Genomic DNA, 27974 nt, shown 5'->3' with positions numbered 1-27974 from the left:
CGATGTCAAATTTGTGATATGTCAGTCCTCGGGTGCAGCTACGACCAGGCACACGGTGTTGAATGCACTAAGCGCTGCCTGATGCAGCGCTTGCTCGAGCATCCGGACAGAAAGTTGAAAGAAAATAAAGAGAAACGAAACCTTGACTGCTCGAGGTTCATCCCATGTGAGTGCAGCGCAAGGCGTGTCAATGACTCTACCTTGCCAGGACACGGGCGCCTCGAAGTCGGCTTCGTAACATTGACATTTCAACAAACGACGACCAAACACTACAATGGCTCTGTTCAGAAGCTATTCACGTCGTCCGAGGCAGTGCAACCCATCATCGAGCACGTCCGAGATGCGCGCGACGCAGACTCCAGCCCACCGGCAACTCCCCTGCTCCTGCAGACGCACCCCAAGACGCATGGGTTGCATCGAGTTTTGGGCGTGTTCAGGCCGGTAAGGCTGAGTGGCGTTCGGCAGGTAAAGAGTCTAGGACGGCCACATTGCACTTGCATGCATTGTATTCACAGACATTGCTCCGTATCTTCACACCTCTCAGTGAACGCTGCAAAACATCATTGCACCAACACGTTGACGTTATCCCACAAGATACTCCGCACGTCGACATGTACCCACATGGAGTCTTCGTCAAACGTCAACTAGCGCCGAGCCAGCTTCGCAGTCCATGCAAGGGCGGGCAAGTGCCGTCCGCTAATTTAAAAAGTTCCAGCCTATTCCGTCCTCCCCGCCGTCGAGTTGCGCCGGCCCCTGGCGCCGCGACCCCCGATTCGCCCGCGCCGACGCCAAGCACCGCCGCACCCACCGATTGATAGCAACCGGGAGTGGGATGCCGACTTGTCCATTTCTCACGCCATCCGCGCGATTGGTAATCTCTGGCCGCCAAACACTCAATTCTTACATACCTAGGTATGTAGGTGTAGGTACATGCTTGTGAACGAGGAGCCCCGAGGACCACGAGCCAAAAAGGCTTCAACGGCACCCAGCGACGGAACGGATCCCCCGCCAGGTTCTCCGCGTCCATTTGATCGTTTAGCCAAAACCTCCAACAAGCAGCCGAAACAAGAGCGGGGGCGGGCGGCGATACGAGGAGATCCGCGAATCGGGGTACCTCCCCCCCTGGCGATCATGCCCCCGTCCCGTGGACGCATATATGTACATCTGGCACTGCCGATTTTTCGCTTCTCGAACACCATCCCGTCTTCCGTGCATGTGCTGCACGCCCAAGCCCACGCTGCCGCCTCTGCTGTCTCACTGACACATTCCCATCATGAGCTCGACGACGACGATCGACGACAAGTCCCTTGACGACAGGAGCCTGGGCCCGGACGACGATGTCTTTAGGCTGCGGCCGGATCGGCTGTCGACGGCCGAGTCCCTCTGGGTGTCGGAGTCGCTCTCTGGCGTACGCGAGGCCGTGTTTGTGGCCGTCGTGTGCATGGCGCAGTTTTGCACGCGTAGGTTCCCCCGTGTATACCTACATATAGGCACGCAAGCAGACGGCTAACACGCGGCAGAGGCGGCCTTTATGGGCACGCTGGTGCTCCTGCGCACCATCGGCGACAGCTTCGGGGTGTCGTCGCCGCCGCGGCTGGCGTGGCTCGTGGGCGGCTACTCGCTGACGGTGGGCACCTTCATCCTCTTCTCCGGGCGGCTCGGCGACGTCTTCGGCTACAAGCGCGTGCTGCTGGCGGGCCTGGCCTGGTTCTCGCTGTGGTCGCTGGTGGCCGGGCTCAGCGTCTACAGCAGCTACACGCTGGCGGTGCTCAGCCGGGTGCTGCAGGGCATCGGCCCGGCCGTGTGCCTGCCCAACGCGCTGGCCATCCTGGGCGCCGCCTACCCGCCGGGCCACCGCAAGGCCATGGTCTTTGCGTGCTTCGGCGCCGTGGCCCCCGTCGGCGGCGTGGTGGGCGGCCTGTGCGCGTCGCTGCTGGCGCTGACCTGGTGGCCGTGGGCGCTGTGGGCCATGGCCGCCTGGCTGGCGATTCTGACCGTCGCCGGGTTCGCCGCCATCCCCGACATGCCGCCGCGCGAGGAGGCGCCGCGCACCTGGCGGGGCTGGGCCGAGACGCTGGACCTCGGGGGCGCGCTGCTCGGCGTCGTCGCCCTCGTGCTCTTCAACTTTGCCTGGACCCAGGCGCCCATCAGCGGCTGGGCCACGCCCACCATCCTCGTGCCGCTGGTGCTCGGGCTGCTGCTGCTGGGCGCCTTTGCCGTCGTCGAGTTCCGCGTCAGCAGCAAGCCGCTGGTGCCCTTTGACGCCGTCAACGCCGACGTGGCCTTTGTGCTGGCCGCCGTCGCCTGCGGCTGGGCCTCGTTTGGCGTCTGGACGCTGTACCTGGTGCAGGTGCTGCAGGACGTGCGCGGCCTGTCGCCGCTGCTCACCACGGCCTGGTTCCTCCCCGTCGTCTTCTTGGGCATCTGCGCCGCCGTCGTCACCGGCAAGCTGCTGGGGCCGCTGCAGGTCCGGCCGCCCTATGTCATGGCCATGGCCCTGCTCGCCTTCACCCTCGGCTCCGTCCTGACCGCCTCCACCCCGGCCGACCAGTCCTACTGGGGCCAGACCTTTGTGTCCATGCTCGTCATGCCCTTTGGCATGGACATGAGCTTCCCGGCCGCCACCCTGATCCTGTCCGACGCCGTCCCCAAGCGCCACCAGGGCGTCGGCGCGAGCCTCGTCAACACCGTCGTCAACTACGGCATCGCCTTGGGCGTCGGCTTCGCTGGCACCGTCGAGGTGCAGCTTCACGGACACGGGGACACGCCCGACGACCTGATGAGGGGGTTCCGAGGGGCTCTATATATGGGTGTTGGCCTGGCTGGCCTGGGCCTGGCTGTCAGTCTTTGGTTCGTCGCGCGGGAGCGCGTTTTAAAGAAGAGGGGTTGAGCCCCTGTGTACATGATTGGATTAAAGAGTACTGCACCGCGTTGGTTTTTCCATGTATACTAGTCGATTGTGAAGCTGGAGTTATGCTATTGATCGGATATGAAATAAAAAGACGCCACACCGTCCTTGGTTTTCCCTGTATACTAGTCGATTGTGAAACTGGAGTCATGCTATTGATCGGATACGAAATAAAAAGACGCCACACCGTCCTTGGTTTTCCCTGTGTTTACCGAGTAGTCCATCGTGAACGGGTGTGATGCGTGAACCGGATGCCGCGGACTCGTCTATCACAACCACACGTCCACGTGCAGTAGACATGGCCAATCCGTTGTCTTCAGCCCTGTTTATATCTGTTTATATACAGAATCATGTCCGTCGATGCACTCACCCATAGCATGCCTTAAGTACCCAACCAACACTCTATTTTGCCCGCAATTCACCAAAACATGCCGTGATATCCAAATACCCCATCTAGCCCCAACAAACAAACGCACAACCATTTCCAAGCCCCCCGCGAGCCAGCCATCACCCAAACACCACCGTCTTGGAGCCGTTCAGAAACACCCTCCGGTCCGCGTACCACCGCACCGCCGCGGCCAGCACCTGGCTCTCGACATTGGACCCCTCCTCCACCAGCTCCTGCGGCCCCATGCTGTGGTCGACGCGCGCGACGCGCTGCTCAATGATGGGGCCCTCGTCCAGGTCGGCCGTGACAAAGTGCGCCGTGGCGCCGATGATCTTGACGCCGCGCTCGTACGCCTGGTGGTACGGCTTGGCGCCCTTGAAGGACGGCAGGAAGCTGTGGTGGATGTTGATGATGCGACCCGACATGGCCTCGCAGAGCGTCGGCGAGAGCACCTGCATGTAGCGCGCGAGCACGACGAGCTCGATGCCGTGCCGCCTCACGAGGTCGAGCACCCGCGCCTCCTGCTGCGCCTTGGTGTCCTTTGTGACGGGGAGGTGGTGGAACTCGATGCCGTACGAGGCGGCGAGGGGCTCGTAGTCGGCGTGGTTGGAGACGATGACGGGCACCTCCATCTTCAGCTGCCCCGTCTTCATGCGAAACAGCAGGTCGTTGAGGCAGTGCCCAATCTTGGACACCATGATGAGCACCTTCATCTTCTGCGCCACGGGGCGGATGTCGTAGGCCATCTCGTACGCGGCGGCCAGCTCGTCAAACGGCCGCGCGAGGTGCTCGGCCGTGACGGCGCCGGCCTTGGGCCCAAAGTGCACGCGCATGAAGAAGCGCCGCGACGCGGGGTCGCTGAACTGCTGGAGGTCGAGCACGTTGTGCCCGTGGCCGGCGAAGACGGCCGTCACGGCGTGGACGATGCCCGGCTTGTCGGGGCACGAGAGCGTGAGGATGTAGTCGTTGTCGTTGGGCATGGCGGGCGCGTGCGGGTTTTTCCAATGCTATCACCGCTACTGAGGGGGAGTTGTGTATGTAGTGCAGTGAGAATGGGAATCGTCGAGGTGACTCAGACGTCTGGTCGTTGGGAATTCCTGTGGAGCTTTGTGTTTTTTTTGTGCGTGTGTGTCCCGCAGCTTTTGTCCAACATGCCGAATGCCGATTGCGGTGGACGGAGCCGGCTTGGCGTTGCAGACGTCTTGATGCGGCGAGTCATCGTCGGATGGCTTCCGCCGTTGCTGCCACGTCCGCCGCGATGAAGATCAAGTACCAGCATTGAATAAAAGTAGTCATTCTCAATTAAGCCGCAGTCTCGTCTTCTGTAGTGCTCTCTTCCTGTCGTTTTTTATTTCTCTCCTGTGCCATGCTGTCCCGCCGCCACGGTAAATACCGTTGTAGTATTTTTATTTTAAGCTCGCAGCACCGTGACGTCATGCCGCACGTTAATCGAAACCCCCCATGCACATGGGCAGGATGAAGTCCATGGAGGATATCCCGCTTCTTAGATGTGTTCCGCTGCTTGTGACACCAATTCATGATACAACACACACACACACACACATATATATATATACAATATACCCAAGTCTTGATTCTAAATAAACGCCAGACTGCCCTCTCTTGTTCACAGCCTCACAGGTACTACTCTGTACCGACTCCCTTGATTACCCACGACCAGGCACAGAATAAACCCAACAGGCAGAAATACGTATTGATCAACACACATCAACTCCTAATTTTACACACTGTTTCAAGTGTCAAGAGGCGATTCCTGTACCATGTAGTCTGGGATTGCCGTAGGCGTCGGCGGGTTCGCAGGCTCTTGCGTTGAACTATAAATAAAACGACCAAAGACATATAAACTCCGACCAAGAGCGTGAAGCGGTAAATGCCCGTAACTGTTGCACCATGAGGCATGCCCGACTATCTTCAGCGCCCTGTATTTCCACACGACTTCAGCCCATCCGTCGATTCCGACACCCCGACCCAAACCCTAGCCGACCACCATTGCGCCTCAAATACATCAACTTCACCACCCGACTACTGCACAATCCTCACCGTCCTGCCCACCTCCCCCCTCTCAACCTGCGCAACTCTCCCCTCCACCGTGCCCCAAATCCTGTCCGCCACCTCCTCCACGCTCCCTCCCGCATCAACCACCACCAGGTCCTCCTCCTCCTGCCTCCACTGCGCGCCCTCCAGCCCCCCCAGCCCGGCCAGCATCTCCTGTCCCTGGATGTCCTTGCCGCCCATGCTCAGACCCCAGAACAGCTCCCGCACCCTCTTCTGCATCTCAGCCTTCTCGTAGAGCTCGCCGCCCCAGCCGCCGCGGGCCCTGGCCGTCTCCTCGTCCAGATCCAGGAACAGAACTACGTCCGGCCGCGGCAGCCCGCGCTCCGGTGCGCGCGCCCACGACAGCGGGAGCGAAGGGTTCAGCTTGGCGGCAGAGTACACGATGCCGGAGTGATAGAAGCGGTCCGATATCACGGTTGTGCCCGCCGCAAGGAGGGACTTGATCTGGTCCCTGGGTCAAAAGTCAGCAGCTGAAACGTCCCACGTATAAATCAACCACAAACACCATCATTCATGCACGCTCTTGTGAAGCAAAGCCCGGATAAGCCCGCGCTTCGAGTATTCATCATGGCTCGCCAACGCGCGGGTTGGGTTTTTTTTTTTTCACTCACACTGCCTCCCAGCGATTTGCACTAAATAGCAAATGAATAACGTGGTCCTCCATCTGCACATCGCTCTTCAAATACGCATCAATCATCTGGCCGATTGGCGTCGTCCTATCTACAGACGGTTAGCACACGCCCGTCACTCTCGTCGCGAGGCAAAACACCATGACGCAAGCACGACGAATAGATCCATGAGAGCTATATGCCAAATAAAGAAAAAAGATGGAAAGAATGAAAGGCAAAAGAGAGGGGGGGGGGACGCGTACCAGGAAACCTCATCACCCTGACCTTCTTCCCCTCCTCGACGAACCGCTGCTCCAAAAGCTTCACCTGCGTCGTCTTGCCGCTGCGGTCCAAGCCCTCTAGCACGATGAACGCGCCGCGCTTCACATTAGACGGTGTATCTGAGGCCATTGCCGCGGTGGCAAGATCGCTGATAGATGCCATGTTGAGCAGCCGCTGTCCAAGTGCGAGTCGTGGCACATGAGGTTGATGGCGGAACTTGGTGGCGTCGAGGGATGGAGGAGAGTGGGTGGGAGGTGGTGGGGAAGGCTGTCAGTCAGTCTCACCTAGGCGTGTAGCCGCATGCGGTGGACACATTGATGTCGAGTCGATTCACTTTGCGCAAATGGAATTCATGCACCTCGCACCTTTGTCAAGCACTGATTCGGACCAAAACAATTCAAATTATCGCACTGATTAACAAGGCAGGCACCGCAATACCCACTACTCCGGGTCACCGCTCAGACACCGATGATGAAAACGCCAAACACCAATTGCTACCGAATAACCAGCCCAGACACAAACCTAAGCCCAAAACCCAAAAAAAACGAAACCGACACAAAAATACGCCGCAATAAAGCCAAAGCCCAATCATCGTCTACTCATAAGCATAACAAAAAACGTGTCATGAGAGCTCTGTTTCATCCTGTGCGCTCCCGCTCTCCCACAGATCAAAACTTTCGCCAGTGCCTTCAATGGGCCGCAGAACAGCTGCTTTCGAAGGTGACTCAGACTTGGCCATTAGCTCCTCAATATCCTTGCTGGGAGAGCTGGTTTTCACTAGTTCTGGGGCAAAGGCAAAGTCTTGCCCGGTGTGTGCCTCGTCTGCACTCTGTTCCTGCTCTTCATCATCTGCAGGCACAATAATAACAGACGACTTGTCACACCCGTCGGCGTAAAAGTCGGCCGTGTTCATCTCGCCGAGTGCGATCCGCTCCTTCTCGACAATCATGTCATCGGCAGCAAGAGCGCGAGCACGCCGTGCAGATGTTTGAGATACATCATCAACAGGAGGGATGTTCTCCTTGTCACGGCCTTCGGCATTTTCTCGCCTTGCCTTCTGCTCACTCTCCTCATCGGATGAAATGTCCAAGACGCATGTGCCGTGTTGAAGGAGGTTGGTCATCTCCTGCTCCGGAGTGTCCTCGTGGATGTCAAAGAACCAGCTGGCCTTCATATCAGGCTCGCCGAGAGACGGGGCACTGCCCTGTGAGAGAGCATTGGAGCGAGGACGAGAACCATAGCTGGGAATCGTGCCCTTGAGAGCGGCGTCGAGTGAAAAGGGAGCAGCAGAGTCGAGGGAGAATGAGGGGGGGTCAACGCGGGTGTAAGGGCCGGCGGTGCGTCGTCGGTTGGAAAGAATGCCCGATCTCTTTCCACGAGTTGGCGAACGGCCAGCGGGGGCAGAAATAGGCGAAGACTTGGTGACATTGGTGTTGAGCTTGGCAATGGGAGACTTGGGCTGAAGGGCTCGCCGAGGTGCCGTAGAAGGCTTTACAGGGCTGGCCAAGGCTCGAACATGGGCAGTAGGTGTGGTGGCGGCTCTGGTGAGAACGTATGACATGGGCTTCTTCAGGATATCCTTGGTTGGGGTGCCCGAGGCGCCTTTGGTGCGCTTAGCAGAGGCGAGAGGGTCGACATTTTCGAAATCATCGGCATCAAAGAGCTCGGCTTTGCGTTTGGTATTGGAAGGGGATGCAATTGCTACAAAGATTAGCACCATTGTTTGGTATAGGCTGTCGAGGATCCTCCAGCGGCTTCTTCCCCATGGCGAGACGTACCATTCTGTCTGTTCTTCAAGCTCGTCAAGCCCTGCAAACGAGCTCCGTCGAGTGGAGCAAAAGGCTGACGAGAAATAGTGGCCATGTCGCAGCTTGTCCAGCTCACAATGGCAGTTGGGTTGATGAGGTGATGGGGGCAAGATGCTTGAAAGGGAAGCACAATGGCTGCGTGGTCGAGAGTAGGCAAGGTCAAGTAAGTGTAGTCAGTTTGCTCCCTGGTGCTCAATCGAATGAATATACAGCTCCTATTACAATTCCGGTTCTATTCCTGCGTGTAATCGTTATCGTTGCTGTTGCTGTTGCTGTTGTTTGTTGTTCCCATCCAAGACAGGGAAATCGAGTGGTGTGCTGTGGGAAAGAGGGAGGGAAGTGGGATAAAGTGGAAAACGCGGGACGCGGCAGTATTAAGAGGGACGGGACAGGGCTCCTGGTTCGCTACGATCTGCAAGACACAAAGACGACTGCCACGGTGAGAAGGGTCGAGTATAACAAGGCGGTGCCAGGAGCGCAGTGTCGCAGCGTTGCAGCGCTAGGGTCAGAATTGAGGTCGACCGAAGGGCCAGGGGGGCGACTGGATTGGATCAGGAATTGGGCTGAGCTGCACTGGATCTTGGCAGCGTTGGCCCAGCGTCGGCCTGAGAAATGGAGGGAGATTCAAGGTGCTGCCGATGGAATCCAAGTCGTGGACGATGAGGAGACGATGGTTTGATCAAGCGCGAGGAGCAGCAATGCCAACAAAAGACAGGAGACGGATGGACGACGTTGACACGGCTACTGCACGATTTGAAGCAAAAGAGGTGAGGAGAAGAGCGAAGAGCCCGCATGGCCCGCGACCGTGAGACCATTGAGGCCATTGAGGCCTGTAACTCGGCAATCTGCAGCTCACTGGGCCCGGTGGCTTTGAGACGCGTTCCAAGGACGTGCTTTTTGGCCATGGCTTTGGCTCCGTGTGGTGACGGGAGAAGAGGGAAGCCAGCTTCGTCACATTGGCCATCATATTCCTCCGCATTCTGTGTCTAACTCTACACGTAGCTTGACTTGCGCAAAAGTCGAGCTGCATCATCAGACAATCAACGCACATCTGTCCATCGGCCTCGATGGACATCCTTCTCCTCTGAATTGTAGCATCTCTCGTGTCACCACGCGCCTGTATGCTCGACAGACCCACCCTCAGCCGACCACGTCTCGACCGCAATCTCAACCAGCTCAACCCCCTGCATCGACGTGTTGAACCATCTCTCTCATCCCGCCGTCTCATTGGCCCGCCTTGTCCGCCCACCAACAGGGGTCCCCTCGGCTACGCCCACAATACTCGATCATTTGTGCCTCACCAACGTCCGTGCCGCAAAGCTCGCGACTTGTATAAAAGCCCTCTTATGCCCATCGTGTCTCCCTCGCGTGTCCAACGTGCCGCCGCGTCTTTGCCTTTCGTTGCCCCGTCTCGACCGCAAAGACTCGACTTCTATCTACTTATTAGACGGAGTACTGCTCCGTACTCCCTAGTACTAGTAGTTCACTAGGCTGTCTGAGAGGGAGGCTTTTCCTCGACCCATTGGTTTGCCATTCCACACGCTACTCATAGCTCGCCACTTGCATTTCTCGCCGGGGCTATCTATTCTGCCTTGCCTTGAACCTCGATGCCTATTCTTTTCACCCGTGCCTCTTGACACCATCACAAGCCCATCACGATGCCTGCCCCGATGCCGCCATCGCAGCTGATCCCTCGACGGCAGCACCCATCCCCAGGCAAACATCAAACTTGACTTCACCTTTTGACCTTTTCACCACCATCCATCCTTTCTCCCTTCCGCGCAAGGCCGCCTCCGCGAAGCCCTAGCCTCAAACCCGTCGTGACGCCCACCAACAGACTGGCCATGCCCGACGTCGCACCCAACTTGCACCTACACCACCCACCCGCCAGGTCGTGATAACAGGCCCCCAGACAGTCGGCAGCCGCAAAAGTAGAAATGAACAAAAGACAGCACGTCGACATCGCCACCTCCACCGCACCAGCTGCCTCATCACGGGCCTGCGACCAAGCACCACAGCCCGCTGGTGTCTCGGCCTGCAAACCCCCTCACAATACATGTAATAGCACGCGCCCATTTTCAATGACAGTTGGCCCGTCCAGTCTCAACTAGCGCCCAGTCCCAAATATGTACCAGATTGACACCATATAGACGCCAGACAGTACATCTCATAAATGGCAAGCGAACAGAACCCATGCCAATCGACAGCCTCTGCTGCCGCCGCTCCAGGAATAATAAACCAATGCAACATTTTGCTGCCCGTCGAGACATCGAGTCACGCTGCCTGGCCCGTCTACGAACTCTTGGCCCAGGCCCGTCCCAAGCTCGTCAGCCAGGTCGCACATTGCCCAAGCCTTGTCATGTCCATTGGCTCGCTCGTCGTCGATGCTGTCTACGCGAATGCTCTGCGGGGTTAAACAACGTTCCTTAGTTCATGTGAGGCTTCAGCTTTCTTTCCGCCTTGCCCGGCTTGTCCATGGCATCAATCGTTGCTCAGCGGCACGCATAAAACAGTTCAACATCACCAAGTCCTCCCCATCAACACAATATCGTCAGGTCAAACTTATTGAATGCTCCCTTAGCACTTCCACCGATTTTCATCATTCGACATCGTCACAGCAGACCGATATATGCACGTCACCTCACATTTCGCAGGAGCCTAATGTTGGGTGTATACTCTGGAACTAACAATTAACGATACTACCATAAAGCTATTCCAAGACTAAAAAATACTTGGTGTCCTTTCATAACACCATACGAACCAGCACCTGCCGTCGCCCTTCGTGTTTCAATCCTTGCAGAGCTCGTGCGAAGCCATTCTCTTGCCAGCAACTGCTGCGGGCTTGTGTGAGTCAAGGCCATGTTTGGCATGCCCTGCATGGCCTGTAGCAACAACATCATCTGTTTCCATAGCATGTGGCCAAGATTTGCAGCTTGATCCAACTGTACCGTCATCCTTCAACTGGTGAGGGGGTTCTGTCCCACGAGATTTCACCACCTCATGAGAATGGATGTCATGCTTGTTCACGGCACAACCTCCGGTTCCAACCAACACGTCTTTATCGAGGACATGGTGGTGATCAACTTGGCTTGACTGCACAGGTTGATGAGCATGCAAGTCATGGCGAACCGCTGTCTTTGATTCGGCTACAGGATCACAGCACAGCAGGTGAGGGGATGCGCGGCTGGAAGTGCTTGTAGGAGTAGTGGCATCATGGTGAAGCTGGTGCGAAGAGCTGTGACCGCGGTAGTGAGTTTTGGCATCTGATTTCAGGTCGTGGGCGGAGCGAACACTGCCCGTGACAACCAACTCATGATCCTCGAGCGAATGCTTGCCAACTATCGTTGCAATTGCAGACTTGAGGGGTTTGCTGTCCTCCTTCTTGGCTCCATCATTGCCCTTGCCAAGGGGAACCAAGTACCAGTGTTGGTCTAAATAGTGAACTTGTGGGTAGCCAACTGTGTTGGCAGCTGTGACTTTATCGCTGCACAAGTCATGTGGTTGTTTTTCATGATGAACCATCTCGTCTCCTGCCTTGGTTGCTCCTCCAGGCGACAACTTGCTTTGTGCAGACCTGGGATGATCTGGGCTCAGATACGTCATTGGATTGGCTGAGTGATAACCACTATCTCTCATAACAGAGACTTCGTGATGATGGTGTCCTTTGACCCTCCTGTGCTGCTCTCGGAGCTTGATTTCCTCCTCATTCCTAACTAACGTTAGGCATGGACAAAAACAGGCACCGTACCAATCCGAGCATTCATTGCCATCAATGCCATAAAACGATCGGACCGTGGTTTGGAGCTTGGATAAGAAGCATCCATAGACTGTCATCCGTTAATAAACACCCGTACGGCATAACTGCCGGGATGAAAGTGGAAGATCAGACTCACATGGAAGACAAAGAGCAAATTGAGCGCAGTCGGCACTGCAACAAGAACTATTTGTCATTTTCTCGGCATCTTGTCCGGAGAGGGCAGCCTTGAGACGATGTGAGGTTCGTGAGTAGCTTCCACAAGGCCAGATGGATGTGGCAAGCCACGACATAGTGTTGATGGCGACCTTGCCCTCATTCTCCCGCCACCGCCATTGACGTCCACAGTCAACAGCAGCCTTCTGACCCATTCTTTCAAAAGGGTGGGAGTTCTCTTGGAAAGGAGGAGGAGATTGACGATGCTGCTAAAACCAGGGCTAGCCAAATTGATAGAGACAGGATCTAGAGAATACCAGCCCTACGTCAGATGGAATCAACGAGTCATAGTCGAAAAAATGCCAGCGTGTATGGCGTTTGCGGCTCAACTGTACGCAGATGATGTGACTTTTCGGGAAGTGTATGATGAGATATACAAAGAAATACAGCGAAAGAAGAAGTGGCCTGGGACCCAAGTAGAATGCCGAGAGAGTGCAGCGTGGAAGAATGCCTTTGGTTGAGAGATGAAGATGAAGAGGAGCACTTGAGGCTTCTCGTAAACAAACGGGACTTGACATGTGAGCCAAAGATGGGAAGTAGCCATGATTTCTGAAGTTAGTGAAGGAACAGCTGACATACGGCTCTATGCCAAGATGAAATAGAAAGTGCGGTCGCAGTCGCAGGCATTGCTGGCAGCCAGGCCGCCGTCTTGTTCCTTGAATGAGTCTGGCGGCTTCCTATTTAGTTAATTATCTTCTTGCAGAATTCAGAAGTTGACATTGCAGTAGCAGCTCCTTCCTCGGATACGTAAGCACATTCAGTTTGGCCCCTTCGCCGCCGCCGTCTCATCGACACCAAACTTCTACCAAGTTACGGAAACAGCCAATGGGTTCAATGGCACAGTCCTGCCATGAGGCGGTTGCCCTTGTCTGCATGCCCGGTTTGGTTCGCTCTCTTGGTCATGAGGCAACTTGCATGGGACGACAGGTAGTAATGTCAAATGAGGCCAAGAAGTTTTGGAAGCAGTCAAATGACGAGGGTGTGTATGCGGCGACTGCTAAAAAATGCCCTTGTGAGACGAGACAAGATTGCAAGGCCAAAGGCACTTCGCCCGTGCATGTGGCTCCGAATACGGAGTACAAATGGGACATGATATGGCGGCCACAATGAAACATTCGAGAGCTCCTAACGTCCAAAGCTTCAAGGCACGTGCAGCGATTGCTGAGTGCGCAATCGCAACGCAGCACACGCCCGTGTTCATGTTAAGAGCAGCATCACTGCGCTGACGGGCCAGTCGAACTTTAACGACTACGATAGATGATAAGCCAACTATCGACCAAACTATTGGTCACCACTTTGTGTGGTAATACAAATACCGGATTCAAACATGATATAATATAAAAGGGACAGGCATAGAAGATGGGCGAGCACACGTCGTCCATATTCGCATGCACACAAGCAGCCTGTGTTCGGTGGCGTCCCTGCTGCATACACAGTGCAAAGACTCGGCTCCATGCCTCGCAAGAATCGTAAATGTAGCGAATACGACTGCCTGGTGCGACTCGCGACGCATAAAAAGGTTGGCACCATGCCTTCCCAGCGACACGTGAGGGATACGCCAGCTTCATGTAGACTGAAAGCTACTTGACGTATTGGTTCACCGGTCTAGCGGCAACGCACGAAGGCCAAAGCCACGAGCAGAGATGACAAGCCATGCATTGCGGCTTGTTCCGTTTCAGACCCCAATTCGAGTGGACACTGATACCTCAACCATGGGAATTCTGCTGCAACAATAATACAATGTCCGCAGGGTCTGACGCCGCAACAGTGAGCCAGCGAATGGTAGAGTACATAAATGACGGGTTCAAATTCTGAAACACGAGCTCGGTAAAAGCTAAAGAATGGACTGGTAGGAGATGAGGGAGCGTATTAATCTGGGCGATTCCATCCCTTGCCAATACCCCAAACTGTGCGCCATAATAAAAATGGTGAAGCCAGGAAGCCGCGTGGAAACAGGTGCCCGCCATGGAAGCAGTTGTCTGCTTGAACCCACAGACGATCCTTGACGATTCAAAGAACCCTTGCCGGGCTGGCGGTGTGGTGCGGCCAAGGCTTCATCAAAAGCCTGCGCCAGGCCTGGGCTCTTGACTCAGGTACGCCTTGGTTGAGAACAGGCGGCCATTTGGCGGCTGTGCTTCGAGTTGGAGCCCTCGACCATGTCGAAACTGGTGATGCAAGCGATGGCTTTTGGAAACCCTTTTGGAGTAGCCTACGGAGTACAATGGATTTGTTTGTTGTGGGCATCGCTGCCATTAGAGATGGTGATCGGTCCCAAGCTCCTTCATCTCAAGTCTGGAGTAGTGTCCCAGAGCCCAGGGCAAGGTTGTATTCGTTTGCTGCTAAATTGGCGTGTCCGAGGCCGCTAGTGCCCGTAATGGTAAAGGGACCCAGCGGGCTTGGATCCAAGTGCAGATTGGCCGACATGGGATGGCCTAGTTGCATGGGTGGGAGGCAAGGTTGGCAAGTAGGGAGACGGCGCTCAAGATCTGTTGACCCGTATGTGGCAGCTGTCTGGCGAGGCCGCAGACGTGCCTAGCCTGCATGTCCATATCGTACTCGCCACTCCGTACTCCGTACAGCCTGTGGAATAGGCCCGGCAAAATGCAAAGAGGCTGTTGTTGATTGATGAGGCGTGCGGAGTCTCGAGGTCGAGAGGGGCTTGCATGGCGGTGGTTAAGAGAACAGACGGCAGAGGGCGGAGGGCAGAGGGCAGAGGACAAAGGAAGTTCAACGAAAGAGGAAGTCGCACCTGCCTCAAAGGTCTGCATTTTCATCGTCCCCTTTACAGACGCACGGTGGCAGCTGTGCCCAGCTGTATGACTTGTCTGGCAGTCAATAACTACTATCAAGCACAGTACCAGACATCATTCAATGCTCCAAGTTGCCAGGTGCCATTGCTGCTACCCACGGGTAAATCTTCAAAGCCCATGACCAAGGGCCTAAAACCCAGGACCAAGACCAATGGCCCACGCTCACGCTCACGTTGTTATTCCTTAGTTCCACATCCGGGTCTTATCAATTCTCCCTGGACTGGCTGAGCGCCAGTCTCGCTTGACCTGTGCCGCTCCAGCCACAGTGTGACCCCAGAGTCACAAAACCTTGGCCGTTCCCGTTTTCATTCCAAACGCAATTGACTACCACAGTCGATCCTTTCTCTTCCTTTTCTATTTTCATTAATCCAAACTGCTCGCCGACTCTCCATTCCGCCAGATTTCTTTGTCCGGCAAACTATTCTGCAGAAGGCAACATTAAATAATTCTGTTTGTTTCCCCGCTCATGCCACGGCGCTGTGTCACACGGAACCTCACCAATTGTCGTCAGGTGGCTGGGTTCGAGAGATTGGGCTCCGTACAAAATACGGAGTACCTTTGACGTATCAGTCCACTCGATTCACCTTTGGCTGATACGCACTCAACCGTCAAGTCAACTACACCTGTTGTGCCAAGACAGCTCGCCTTGCAGGAGGGCAACGCGAAAGAGGTACTGGCGAGGGACACAGGCCTTCCCTCAAGTATCTCCTGATACCCTTTCAACTTGACATCTCATCCGACATCTTCGGAGTACGCTCTCTACATTCCGCATCCCCAAGTAGTAGCGGCATTGTACTCGGCCTGCCCTTGGCGCTGGTATCATCCTGCATATTGAGGGTGAATCCACCACGCAAGTCCCCGACCTCGATCAAGCTTGGTACGTTTCACGTTTTCTTTTTTTGTTTGCCTCGTGCGTTCCCTTTACTGTAATGTTTTAATGTTTTTGCCGTCGCATGATTTTTGTCTGCACTCGCCACAAGGATTAGCATCTCTTGTACAAATACCATCGGTCGTCCCTTCCTGCATCCATTTGCCTCCGCCCGCCACCCCCTTTTCTAACTTCAAGCTTAGGGTCGACCAAGGCATCGTCCGCAAAACATCCGTAAACATCTACTCCTCACGTTCAACCGCGACCATGGCCTCGCGCGAAGAAAAGCCGCAGAGCTATCCCATGACCAATACCAATCTGACAGTACCCGAAAAGACGGCCAAGGGACCATCTACCCGGGTCTCCCCCCTGGAGAGAACCTCGAGCGGCACAACTGCCCGATCCGACAACAGCAACCCATTTGAAACAGATGTCGAAGCTATGGCAACCAACAGCTCCTTAGACAAACCACGATCCAGCGTTATTCTCACCAGGAAGAAGGACTGCCAGGTCTGGCCCAATAAGCGCGACTGGAAGCAGCGAGCCAAGGCGGGCAAGCAAAACCGCACCTGTGCGTTCATGCAACGGTTCAACCGACGTACCAGGATCATGATGAAAGTCCTGATTATTGTTCTGGTCGTTGGAATTGCCGTCGCAGTCGGGTTCGGTGTCAGCAAGCCCCTCGGTGCCCCTATTTGGGGTGACCAGACGACACGCTCGTGAGCCAAGACGTACGGACAGTTGATCAATTTTGCAAGCACTGCATCATCATGGCGGCGATTAGGCGTTTTACGTCCCGATTCACTCCTACTTTATAATACCGTCGACCGAAACATCTTTGCGACAACCATTTTCTTCCCTTCTGTACATACATTTCTCTCGAAGCTCGGGATTTTTTTGGGTAGCATTTTACTGTCCCTCTTTCACCTTTTTTTTTTTTTGCTGCAATTATTTCAAGGCTGCTGGACGTTTTTGATGGACCAGCAGAGAGCCATGTACATGACAGCATGGCGTTTTACGGCGTTCTAGACCCCCCAACCCACGGGCAGCTATACATGGGTATATTGGCATTCTACAGATACAAAGGAGATTGATTGATCGATTCGTTAGATCAGGGACATACACCCAGACAGAAATATGTGATGCGCCTAGAATAGAATAGACGCTATGACCAATTGGCCCTTTGTGTCGAGCATACCCGTCAATCTGTGAATGCCCCTCGTGGAAGACATTTCTGTCGCCCGTCATCGTCATCGTCGTGGTGTAATTTTGGCGCCGTCCGTTAGCCCAAAGTCTAAAAGTAGCCGGTTGAAATGAACCGCCCACTTACAGACAATGCAGCTCCCGCCAGCTAATGCCTACTACCGTAAGTCCTGGTTCCTGTTCCTGCGCCAGCGCAAACCCGCCCCGCCGCCATGCATCTCGTCGCCGCGCTATCCCGGGCGAGCACCAAGTGGGCTCAGCTACAGTGCATGTTCCTCGAGGGACCGGAGGCCTGCCTGCCTGCCTCGCCTCGCCTCGAGTGGTCTCTCCAAGGTGCCTACGTCGAGCCCACGTCGAGCCCACGCCGAGTCCGCGTCAAGTCCACGTCCAAGCCACAGACGAGCTGCGCAATGCCGCCTGGTGTTGTCCACGACGACAGCGACCACGGCGGCAGGGCGGCTGGGCGGCTGGAATGCTTGCCAGGGCCACCGGCACGGAATCGGAAATCTTGCATGCGGGGATGCGAACCCCCCCGCGGACACACATCAGATTGGGCCAGGCAGCGAAAGAATCCGGCAGTCCATGTTTTCGGGCCCCAGGGCATCTCTACTGGCAACTCACATCTAGTGACGTCTGACGGGTTTGGCTGCCTGTGCTGCGCGGGTTTTGGACGAGCGCATCTGCCCGCACCACGGACGGTTGGCTGGACGTCTGGTGCCTATGCACCTGGCGACTGTACAGGCACGCATGTGGTGGCAGAGGCGCCGAGAAAACGCGCATTGTGGTGCGGGTGGATGCGGTCAAGCGTGATGGCATTGTCCGGAGGAGTGGGCATCTTGTGCACACGCGGCTTGTTCTGTCCTTGGTACAGTTCAAAGTCTTGACGCATATCGGCATCATGGAGGAGACGGCATCAGTGTGAAACAGCATACGCGGCATCGTCCTGCCAGGGAGATGCATCACTGCATCATGTGCCTCGAACACCACCTTTCCACCAAGGTCTTGTTTCATAACTCACCATATGCAGCTTGGCCCTGCAGTCGATGCGGCAAGGACTAGTACACGACTTACAAAATGCAATAGTCACCGCTTTGCTCATGCTATACTGTATATGAGTCTAATTGTCAATGAATAATGTAGTATACCTACCCCTGTTGCTTTTTGTCTTCCCCCCATCTACCACATATACCACCCGTGCCATTGACCTCATGGGCCAGCCCAAATCCAAACAGCACATGTTGCAAGGCTCGACCACGGATTCCTCTCGACAGCTGCCATCTTCGTATAAACTGTATTTTTATGCTCTTTCAGTATGAGCTGTTCCGGCTTTTCCGTATTTCATCTCCCCAGGTAAAATTGAATAGCCAGTGGGAGAATCACATCGCCTGTGAAAGGGCAGAAAAACGACAAAGGAAAATAATAGTTAGTATGATTACAATTCACGGATAAAAACCTCAACGCTCTCCCTCTCCCTCTCCGCCCGGCAGTAACACAGCACCGCATCTGATTTGGAGCGAATAATCGTACAGCTAAAAGGAGGCAGCATTTCTCAAGTTCGCAGGGAGCTGTCATGGCAATGGCCAATTCGCCTCGACTAATAGCCGCCAATATTTTCCAGCATCAAAGGAATTGCACTGCCGGTAACTCGTGCCAATAACGGTGCATGGCAGAGCATTATCCAAATAAGTAATGTCCCGACGGGCTTACAATCAGACTGACTGATAAAGCAGAAGAGGTTCGCCGACGTTTTCGATTTCGGGGATCGTACACTTCAAGTCGAACGCTTTTGATAGAACAATCTTGAAAATCTGATGGCCAGGTCAGATGGCATTTGCGAGGGAGGAAAAAACGAAACCAGTCTCAGTCGGGTTACGTCATACCTTTTGCACATTGATGCTGTGACTGGTACTCGAAAAGATCAATGATGCTCTCATCGCCTTGGCAAATCTTCTCGCCTATATGGGGTCAGGTGCTGTCTTGCTTCCGTCTCAACATGTCGCGTCGCGGCTGGTGCTCTCCCCTTGGCATGTAGCTTACCTGATTGGAAATCTCCTCCTGGTCTTGAATGGGAAAGTTGACAAAGTGGTCATACTTTGTGCCCACCAAGATTGGAATTGCCGTCTTATTAAATCCTCGGCCTTGCCGATACCACTCCTTGATGCTGTTAAGTGTGCTCTTCCTTGTCAAGTCAAACATGAAAAGGATAGCCACGGCATCGTTACACACCAACGGCAGCATATTGACAAACTCGCGCTGGCCACCCAGATCCCAAATGGAAAAAGTGATTTCTGTGTTCCTGATGGAAATGGTCTTTTCCATAAAGTTGACACCTAGGGTCTGAATATAATCTTCGTCCCAGCTGCCCTCTACGTACTTGACCATCAGGGAGGTCTTGCCAATCTGGGCGTCGCCAACCATGCCAACCTTGATCACGACATGGTTTCGGCCGTTTGGCGGCTCATTAGACCCTTGCCTATAGTCGCTGTGATTCTGGTGTGTCGGGTTGGATAGGCCACTGGCCGGCCGTGAGTGTGAGGGCCCCGAGACGGGAGGAGTATATCGATGGGCGGGGTCGTCGTCTTGTCGCGGGCTGGTGGGCGTTGACTGGTCTAGTGATGGGTTGTGCTGGTGGTGAAAGCCATTATTAGAAGCAATATGGGGAGAGCCTTCGATGCCGCCAAGTGTATCGTCGTGGCCCTGGACAGGTGTCGCTGGCACCTGGTGGTCCATTTCCATGTCGTCGACCAAAGCCGCGTGCTCGAGGGGTGCGGCGGCCGCAACACGATCTGTTGAAGAATCCAGCTTGAGATGCCCAGATGGATATGGGTGTCGATGGAATGAACGGCCCGTCTAATACCAGGGGTCGAATGGGGAGACGGGTTTGATGCAAGCACCGTAGATGCAGAGCGTCGGACGAGGGTGAGAAAGGGAGAGGCGGAAATGGACGTCACGGTCTGACTTCAGCTAGTGGGACACATGCAAATACACAATGGCGTAGTTGCTAGTCAAGCTGGTCGACGGATCAAGGTTCAAGGTGTGGCCAGGATGTCAGCTGCTGCGGAGAGATCGACGGGTAAACACCACACAGACAACGACAAGACCACACAAGACCGCAACGCCCAGCGGGCAAGGCCAAGCGCAAGGGTGAGGCTCGACAATGGCTCGTCGGGGTGAGGGCAGGGTCGAAGGTGGTCGGCAAGGCAGATGGTGAGTTTATTTCCGGATGTGATGGCGGTGGCTCGAGATGCGGCCGGGGGTTGGCAATAAAGATGAGGGGTTCGGACAGGAGGGGAATGGGAATTGAATCTTGACAATGAAGTCGAGAGAGGTTGTTGCGAAGGCAGTGCAAGCAAGACCAGCCAGTCGACCAGGCACAGACAGGAACGGGGACAGGGACAGGAACAGGAAGGGGCAGGATCAAATGCGACATGGACGGCAACTGGCGTGTCTGGTCTGGTGTCAATGCTCCAGACGTCAGCAGCACCAGACAGCACTGTGGACAGAGGCCATTTCGCCAGGGACGCCAGGACATCTGGAGCGAGGTTGTGGGCTTTGGATGCCCGCTAGTGGAACATTGAAGCCAGTGGAACGTGAATCAGTGGGAGCCCACGCCTGAGCAGTGATGAATGGTGAGCGCCCAGCCAGCACGTGAGCAGCAGCCAGTCAGAACATTGAATGGGCAGGAACCATTGGGCGTTGGGGCGGGAAAACGCCCAACATTGGACGCTGGCGCCAGCCTGGGGCATGTGCGGCCGCCATTTCAAAAGCGGCCAAAAAACAGATGCTCGAGATGATAAAACCCACGCCAGACACAGATTGTGCTTCGAGTTCCGCTGCCACTGCTGCCAGTTCTCTGCTGTGCGCCCTGGGGCCTTGCTTGAACGGAACGGGCTGCGACGTGACCTTGACGTGCTTGACGTGACGTCGACCGCTGGTGGCAGCTTGTAAGACACGGGCACCATCAATCGTTGTCTGCAGCGAGTGTAGCATGCCGCGACGCCGCGGCGCACTGCAGCCGTGCCCAAGGGAGCCGAGCATTCATCGTTGGGCTTTTGTTTACTTTTTTGATGCCGGCCCATTCATTGGATTGCTCAAAGGCAGATAAACAATGGGTTGTCATGCGCATAAACGTCAACTGATACAATACTTATAACCACCACCAGCGACAGGGAAAGGTCTTGCAGGCCTCGGGGAGTCTTAGGGAAACGAACTGCGCAGGAGAAATTGTTTCTCCGGCTCTCCCTTACTCCAATCCGTCGCGGCTATCACGCCACTGCAAACCAGCGCAGCGCGGTCCGATGCCGCCAATTCGCTTGGATCCGAGTGCCTCGTCTCGAAAACGGCTCCCGTCTCCAATTCTCTTTACGTACAGGGCCCTCGCAGCCCGTAACCTCCATCCCCAAGAGGACAAGGCCCAGAGCAAACTATTATGTTTCCAATGCCATGATTGGTCTCTTCCCCACACCGACCCGTCCAGATGGCTGCTCCAGATGGCCCAAGGCTTGCATCGGCCTGGCCACGTTGAAGCGCTGAATTTGAGCCCAGAGGCTGCTGTAATACCTCCCTAGCAGCCAAGCACCCGGTATTTAGTGCGCAGGCGGCTTCGGCCGCAGAACCGCAAATAATTGGCACCAACATGCAAGGATGACTAAGAAATATCCTTCACCTGCTCTGGCCTGACCACTCAGTGCTCCAACAGCCCGGGGCCGCAGACGCCCATACCAACGCCGCCGGAGGTCGGCTACGTCCTTCAACCTTCCTCTTCCTCCTCCGGCCTCAGAAAAAAAGCCTTCTTGCTCTGGCCTGCCTGTGCGCAGTTTCAACCGTCCAACAAGACAAATCTCTCCTTGTCATTCACACCCACCCATTATCCTCTCGCCCCGACACCAACCCGGACACAATGGCTTCAATTGCCTACTCTTTGCGCGCCGTCGCCCGGCCCGCGGTTATGCGCTTTGCTCCCCGCGCTGCTGTCCGCACCTTTACGACTTCTCGCATGGGTAGGTTCCAACACCACAGACACGGGGAGAAACAAAGAGAGTGCACGAGAAAAAGAACAAGGAAACACCAAAAGAAGCTCTCCGCCGCATCATGAACCTGTCCATTAGAGAATCCTTTTTTTTGCTAACAATGCCGCACGCACAGCCCTCGCCAAGAAGTACACCAAGGACCACGAATGGGTCGACCTCTCCGCCGACCGCAAATCCGCCACCATTGGCATCTCCCAGTACGCCTCCGACCAGCTCGGCGACGTTGTCTACGTCGAGCTCCCGGAGACCACGGGCGACTTTGTCGAGGCCGGTGACGCCATTGGCGCCGTCGAGTCCGTCAAGTCGGCCAGCGACATCAACGCCCCCATCAAGTGCAAGGTCGTCCAGGGCAATGTGCTGCTGGAGGAGAAGCCCTCCACCATCAACCAGGTCCCCGAGGACGATAGCAATGGCGGCGGCTGGATTGTCAAGGTCGAGGTCGACGAGCATGGTGCCAAGGAGTTTGATGAGCTGATGGATGCCGAGGCCTACAAGACTTTCACGTCGGAGTAAAAGCTACATGTGTCGCCGAGTGGAGGTGCAGTGTGGACATGTTGTTTTGGGGGCGAGGGGCATATATAGACGAATCGTGTTTTTTTGACTCTACTATAAAATGCGTGGGAAATCAACGGGATTCCATGGAATCTCTCATTTGTTGTCTTGTTTTTTTTTTAACATTTGGACGCAGTTCAACCTAGCACTGGGTAAAAGAGATATTTGACAAGCATGAACAAACATTGTCGTTGCAACATTGTGTTGTGTATCATACAATTGAGTCTTGGTGCCATCTGGTAAGCGAATACGCCGGCATCTCTGGCAGCGTACTCCTTTATTGCTTGCAAGACAAATCTGCTAGCAAACTCTTTCCGCTTTTGGACCTGTTTGCCTTGCCAAACCATGCCACTTTGTCACCGTCACTTTTCTTCGGGGCGAGCCTTGTTGATGGCATCGAGAATCTTGTCGGCCCCCCTGCTCACCAGGTCCCTGGCCACCATCTTGCCCAGCTCCTCGGCCTCCTCCTCCGACGTGACGGTCTCTAGGACGTCAGCGTCGACGCCCTCCTTGCCCGTGACGGAAACAACCGTCGCCCTGAGCCTCAGCTTGCCATCCACCCACTTGGTCTCGACGCCAATCGGCACGCTGCACCCGCCCTCGAGCTCCCTCATCAGACTCCTCTCGGCCAGGCACGCCAGCAGCGTGTCCTTGTGCTCAATCTCTTTCAGGGCCCGCAGCACGTGCTCGTCGCCCGCGCGGCACTCGACGCCCAGCGCACCCTGTCCGACGGCATGCAGGATGCCGCCATTGTCCACGTCCAAGTACTGCGAGATGTGCTCGCCGAGGTCCATCCGCAGGAGCCCGGCGGCGGCCAGCACGATGGCGCTCAGCTCCGGGTCCTCGTCGAGCTTCTTCAGCCTCGTCTGGATGTTGCCGCGCACGTCCTTGAACCGGAGGGCCGGGTAGCGCCGCGCCAGCTGGGCGATGCGGCGGATGCTGCTGGTGCCGATGACGCTGCCGTCGGGCAGGTCGGCGAGGGTCTTGTAACCGTTTGCGTCGCGCAGGGCCTTTTTCAGGACGAGGACGTCGCGCGGGTCTTCTCGCTTGGTAACAGCGCCGAGGGTGCAGTCGGACGGCAGGGTGGTGGGCATGTCCTTGAGGGAGTGGACGACAATGTCGAGCTCGCGGGCGACGAGCTTCTCCTCGAGCTGGGTGGTCCAGAGGCCCTTGCCGCCAAAGTTGTAGAGGGCCGTGTTCTGGTCGCGGTCGCCGGTGGTGGTCATGCCGTGGATGGGGAATGACGACGAGGGGAAGATGGACTGGAGCGAGGCGACGACGAGCTCGGCTTGGGCCATGGCGAGGGGCGACTTGCGCGTGCCGACGGTGATTGTCGATGGCGCCATGGCGGTCGGTTTGTGTTGTCGCAGTTTGCAGGTCTTTTGCGGTTGCTGTCGCCTTGGCCGACCTCGAGGTGGTTTCTGTCGGAGCCGAGACGTTTGTGCTCGGCAGAGTTGGAAAAGTGCGTGCATGGAGGGGTAACTTGATCTGGACTGACACCGAGTTGGCGGGGCAGTTTGACAGCCGTTGACGGCCGTCGGGCTAGCTGCAAGTGGTGGGGGACAGAACAGTGACATTCAATGTTGCCGAAACGATTCTTAGCTTGACTCTGAAAACTGCTTCTAGTCCTAAGATCTCATCACTAATCGCTTGAGTTTTCTCGCCATGGCGTATTATAAACTTACCAGACATGCCGGTTTGTCTTCCCTACTCGCAATGGTCCGAGACTCCGAGAGGCACCATCCACCGTCTGCAAACTTGCTTGTCCGCCAACAACTCCATGTGGAACAACAGAGTCTTACACAAACAAGTCTAGACAACTCTGCAAACAACGCGGTCAAAGGCCTGATACAAGCTCTGACTTGAAGGAATACAACTTATATATATAGAGGTATTCGGTCTCATCTCGTTGCTGTCGTCTCTCCTGACCCATTCCATTCTCATTCACCACACCCAGGGTGAACACCATCTACAACCCTTCACTCATACCAAACGTCATCAGCAATAAAAAAACGTCAACATGAAGGCTGTTCCTTTCATTTCCATCGTCACCCTTGCTCTCGCATCCCCCCGTATCACAGATACGTCCATCGCGCCCAACTCGTCCACCACGCCGGCGCCCACGCCACCCGATGGAACCTACTGCGAATGCGGCTATACATACTGCGCATCAGTCCTCATGGCCATGAGCAAGTCTCAAACTCAGCCTGTGCAAAGGCTATAGTACCCAGGGAAATACTGTATCACTAACGCGTTGGACAGAGAAGCCGTGGACCACCAAGCAGCTCGCAGAGGCATACTGCGCCACCCAAAACGCCGTCTGCAACAGCGGCAAGCCGAGCACGAGCATCAACTCTGCCTTGTATATCTGCCTTTGTGAGGACCCTGGACAGAAGTACGGGAAACAGTTGGACTTGCTGTGTGGGTGCGACGAGTGCTTGGTTGTTGGGCCGGATTTCCGCGGGAGGTGCGAGACGCCGTGCCACGCTGGGCAGTGCAAGGCATGATGATGTGAGCAAAAGAAATTAGAACAGCCGTGCTAAGGGCCGCAGGTATCAAAGCAGAGAGTCACAGACTGGTATGAGAGTTTAAGCCAGGGGGGGTACTGTGGTGTCGAGGACTGCCTTAGTTTAGGAATGGCTCCAGAAACCCAAGTCAATCCAATTAATTTTAATTTTTCCTGTTTATTTGACTTGGAATGGGTAGCAAATGAAGTGTTGTCCCTACAGAATATGCAATTGCAGCCGCGGAGGCAACTGCACGTCTTGCGTGTAGGGTAGCAATGCATCATCGACTCGATTGATTCAGCCGCGAGTTTTGATTCATACTGCTTCTAGAAAATTTACGAAATATTTGCATGTAAATTGTATTATTTTTCATTTTCATTTTGAAATGTAGCCGTAAAGTTTTTGCAAAACGTCGTATTAAATCCTGCAGCCCATGACTGCTTCACTGGGGCCGTCGAGGTACGATGTAAAAAGTATTGTAGATGGTATCCTGTTGTTCTAAAGCTATTGTTTACTGAGTAAAAGCCACCCAGAGGAGTTGTTCTTACTAGACGTTAGCTCGCCTGCAGAACAAGGGCAGGCATGGACATGTTTTGCAAAAGTGCGTATATTAATCCTACTTCACATAACTCGTGCCAACCACCCCTCTACCCCTAGACGCTATGGGCCTCCTCCCCGTACCAATACCAACTCGACCTGTATCCCGTCTTCCAATGTTTTCTATCAATACGCATCGGCCCGATACATATCTGTAGAAGATAACAATGGAGAGGACTGCGACTGCCACACTCACATTGATACGGACGAGTCAGCCGAACGGTTCGAAGCACTGCAATTATTCGTATCTTTTTAGATAGTCTGCTTACCTATATAGTGGCAATAAGTATACCGAGCCGAACGATTCACCCTCTGGTGCAACAAACTCAATCACCGGGGTGGAAATTGGTCGTCAAGCCTATAGACCATGCTCATCTCGAAGCGCCCCTCGGCATGTAAGGCGAAGGCAGCAGCACCTAACCTTTGATATTGGACCGGCTGGCATTGCTGTCATCGTGGAAGGCTTAACCTGCCGAGATCCCCAGGAAACAATGGCCTCCAATATCTATCCAGCTCTACGTCAGACTGGAATCTTTACGCGCCAACTTCCCGGCCGTGGCCCAGCAGCCACGGCAGCCAAAAGCCCCCCTCGCTCGTGAAATCCAGGGAAAATACGCAGATAAGATTCGCGTTAGCCCTCACGCCGTCGTCGCCTAAATCTGCCGCATGTACGCGACCTATACAGCAACCATGCCCACTTTGCGTGACGGAAACCCTGATTGTGAATAAGATTCTAACACAGGGAAAGTGAAATGGGCGAGAGCCCCCGGGGGGATTCGAATTCGCCGCATCTTCGTCGACGCTGGTCATTCAGGATGAGAGGCCCGGCAGACCTGACCTCGGCTTTGTGGAAGCCTTTGACGAAGCGCGCTTAAGGACGTTCTACCGCGACGGAATAGTCGGTGCGTCTCATCCATTCCAAGCAGGCAAGGGGGACGAATTGGTCGTGTCAAGCTCGTCCCTGATAGTGAGTGGCAAGTGGATTTATAACTGTGCCGGAGCTGAGGGTTAAGATCATGGGACCGTCTGTGAGGAACAACGACAGGAGGTTTGATCTACACGAGACCATGGTGGGGGATTTTTGGTTCACGTGTGTAGACTAGGTACTTCATGCGTTCATGGCTGTTCCGAGTGTGATTTTGGCGAGGGGAGGACTTGCCCAGTTGCTGCCAGACCGCACGGAGACCCGATTTCTTCGTGGACGGAGACGGTACAGTTTTGGGATATTGAGTTGGTGGCGAAATCACAGTGAGATACAATGGCTGCTGAGCAACACCAGAGTCGGGTTGAATGGCCATGCCATGTTGCCTATCAATTCATCGAATGGCAGCTCTGCAGTTGCAAATACCACGGCCGACGTGTCGAGCCGCGGCATGGATGGACACGGATGGCCGAGCATTGTGGCTTTGTCATAGCTGGGCTGGTAGGTTAGTTACCAGTCATCCAAAAGAGGAAGCTCTGAGCAACAGAGGATACCGATCCAGAAGACAAAACGCCATGGCACAATCGTCATGCACTGGCTGTCGGCGTCAAGGCGAGGACAAGTCGTTCTCCGTACGGAGCCGAGATGTTGGCCCGACGTGGTACCGCACCCCCTGCAGCGTGTCGGTGTGTTGAACGGTGCCGAGCGACCTTGTTTGAGGCTGGATGCATGGAACACACGCCGAACAGGCGGAATGGTGTACAAACTTGGTGGCAGACGCAAAGTGCTGGTGTTGCATGGCCGTGGCTCGGATGCTTTCCCCAGGTTTGCGGAGGATTTGCACACCAAAGACTCAAGTGCCTCGTGCCAAGACGCCCCACACTGCCCGCAGACCCCTGGAACCCCGCACCAGCTCACCTCGACTCGGCCTCCAAGTACGGAGTACCTGGACGTTTGGGTACCTGGGCACCTGTGCAGAATGCACCTGCGCTAGGTAACGTTGGGTAAGGTAACGAGGCAATTGAGACCACCTTGACGCGCTTGAATGCATGCAACTTTGTCTTCGGACCGAGAAAGGACTGGTGACGGCGTAGATGGAATATCACTGCGTGAATGGCGATGAAATACGGCACGGACGGCTTGACTGAGCTGTTTGAGGTTTGATGTTACATGCAACTTGCCGTCCGGCTGACCAACATTGAAGCCCATGGTGCCAAGTCCTGAGCACCAGACGCAAGTACCCCGGTACCAAAATATCCCGTACTCGTGTACTCCGTACCTGTGCTACTTGTTTCGGCACTGGTCCCAGCCTGGCAGGCGCCAACGAGCCGCTCCTGCCCTGCTGTCAAGTGCGTCCGACATGCCACTCTCAGGTCTGAAGCGCCGCCTCCGTCCTCCAACTTGACGTCCACCACTTCAAGACTACCCCTCCTTTAATAGCTTCG

General features: G+C 55.2%; 10 protein-coding genes across 10 annotated transcripts; 4 read left to right on the top strand and 6 right to left on the bottom strand.

The window, feature by feature from the left end:
- Positions 1-1273: 1273 nt before the first annotated feature.
- Positions 1274-2890, top strand: G6M90_00g065540 (uncharacterized protein; the record flags this gene model as incomplete). The annotated part of the gene is made up of 2 exons (XM_014684734.1): positions 1274-1460; positions 1521-2890. The coding sequence occupies 2 exons, from the start codon at positions 1274-1276 to the stop codon at positions 2888-2890; spliced, it is 1557 nt and encodes a 518-aa protein (XP_014540220.1).
- Positions 2891-3415: 525 nt separating this feature from the next.
- Positions 3416-4276, bottom strand: purU (Formyltetrahydrofolate deformylase; the record flags this gene model as incomplete). Its single annotated transcript, XM_014684735.1, has 1 exon — positions 3416-4276. The coding sequence occupies one exon, from the start codon at positions 4274-4276 to the stop codon at positions 3416-3418; it is 861 nt and encodes a 286-aa protein (XP_014540221.1).
- Positions 4277-5339: 1063 nt separating this feature from the next.
- Positions 5340-6424, bottom strand: tmp1 (Thymidylate kinase; the record flags this gene model as incomplete). Its single annotated transcript, XM_014684736.1, has 3 exons — positions 5340-5823; positions 5984-6092; positions 6244-6424. The coding sequence occupies 3 exons, from the start codon at positions 6422-6424 to the stop codon at positions 5340-5342; spliced, it is 774 nt and encodes a 257-aa protein (XP_014540222.1).
- Positions 6425-6884: 460 nt separating this feature from the next.
- G6M90_00g065510 (uncharacterized protein) lies at positions 6885-8125 on the bottom strand (the record flags this gene model as incomplete). The annotated part of the gene is made up of 2 exons (XM_014684737.1): positions 6885-7963; positions 8041-8125. 2 exons carry the CDS (start codon positions 8123-8125, stop codon positions 6885-6887), a joined length of 1164 nt encoding a protein of 387 aa, XP_014540223.1.
- A 2732-nt stretch (positions 8126-10857) lies between these two features.
- Positions 10858-12195, bottom strand: G6M90_00g065500 (uncharacterized protein; the record flags this gene model as incomplete). Its single annotated transcript, XM_014684738.1, has 3 exons — positions 10858-11779; positions 11819-11897; positions 11964-12195. 3 exons carry the CDS (start codon positions 12193-12195, stop codon positions 10858-10860), a joined length of 1233 nt encoding a protein of 410 aa, XP_014540224.1.
- Positions 12196-15985: 3790 nt separating this feature from the next.
- G6M90_00g065490 (uncharacterized protein) lies at positions 15986-16441 on the top strand (the record flags this gene model as incomplete). The annotated part of the gene is made up of 1 exon (XM_014684739.1): positions 15986-16441. One exon carries the CDS (start codon positions 15986-15988, stop codon positions 16439-16441), a length of 456 nt encoding a protein of 151 aa, XP_014540225.1.
- Positions 16442-18630: 2189 nt separating this feature from the next.
- On the bottom strand, positions 18631-19657 carry spg1 (Septum-promoting GTP-binding protein 1; the record flags this gene model as incomplete). The annotated part of the gene is made up of 3 exons (XM_014684740.1): positions 18631-18729; positions 18802-18876; positions 18959-19657. 3 exons carry the CDS (start codon positions 19655-19657, stop codon positions 18631-18633), a joined length of 873 nt encoding a protein of 290 aa, XP_014540226.1.
- Positions 19658-21821: 2164 nt separating this feature from the next.
- Positions 21822-22464, top strand: gcvH (Glycine cleavage system H protein; the record flags this gene model as incomplete). Its single annotated transcript, XM_014684741.1, has 2 exons — positions 21822-21921; positions 22067-22464. The coding sequence occupies 2 exons, from the start codon at positions 21822-21824 to the stop codon at positions 22462-22464; spliced, it is 498 nt and encodes a 165-aa protein (XP_014540227.1).
- A 401-nt stretch (positions 22465-22865) lies between these two features.
- Positions 22866-23849, bottom strand: pda-1 (Porphobilinogen deaminase; the record flags this gene model as incomplete). Its single annotated transcript, XM_014684742.1, has 1 exon — positions 22866-23849. The coding sequence occupies one exon, from the start codon at positions 23847-23849 to the stop codon at positions 22866-22868; it is 984 nt and encodes a 327-aa protein (XP_014540228.1).
- Positions 23850-24523: 674 nt separating this feature from the next.
- Positions 24524-25010, top strand: G6M90_00g065450 (uncharacterized protein; the record flags this gene model as incomplete). Its single annotated transcript, XM_014684743.2, has 2 exons — positions 24524-24692; positions 24766-25010. The coding sequence occupies 2 exons, from the start codon at positions 24524-24526 to the stop codon at positions 25008-25010; spliced, it is 414 nt and encodes a 137-aa protein (XP_014540229.2).
- Between the last annotated feature and the right edge of the window lie 2964 nt (positions 25011-27974).

This window comes from Metarhizium brunneum, chromosome 3, assembly GCF_013426205.1.
Source record: "Metarhizium brunneum chromosome 3, complete sequence".
In the NCBI taxonomy this organism is placed as follows: Eukaryota; Fungi; Ascomycota; class Sordariomycetes; order Hypocreales; family Clavicipitaceae; genus Metarhizium; species Metarhizium brunneum.
Note: the sequence above shows the minus strand (reverse complement) of the source record. Positions and strands in the feature narration are given on the sequence as shown.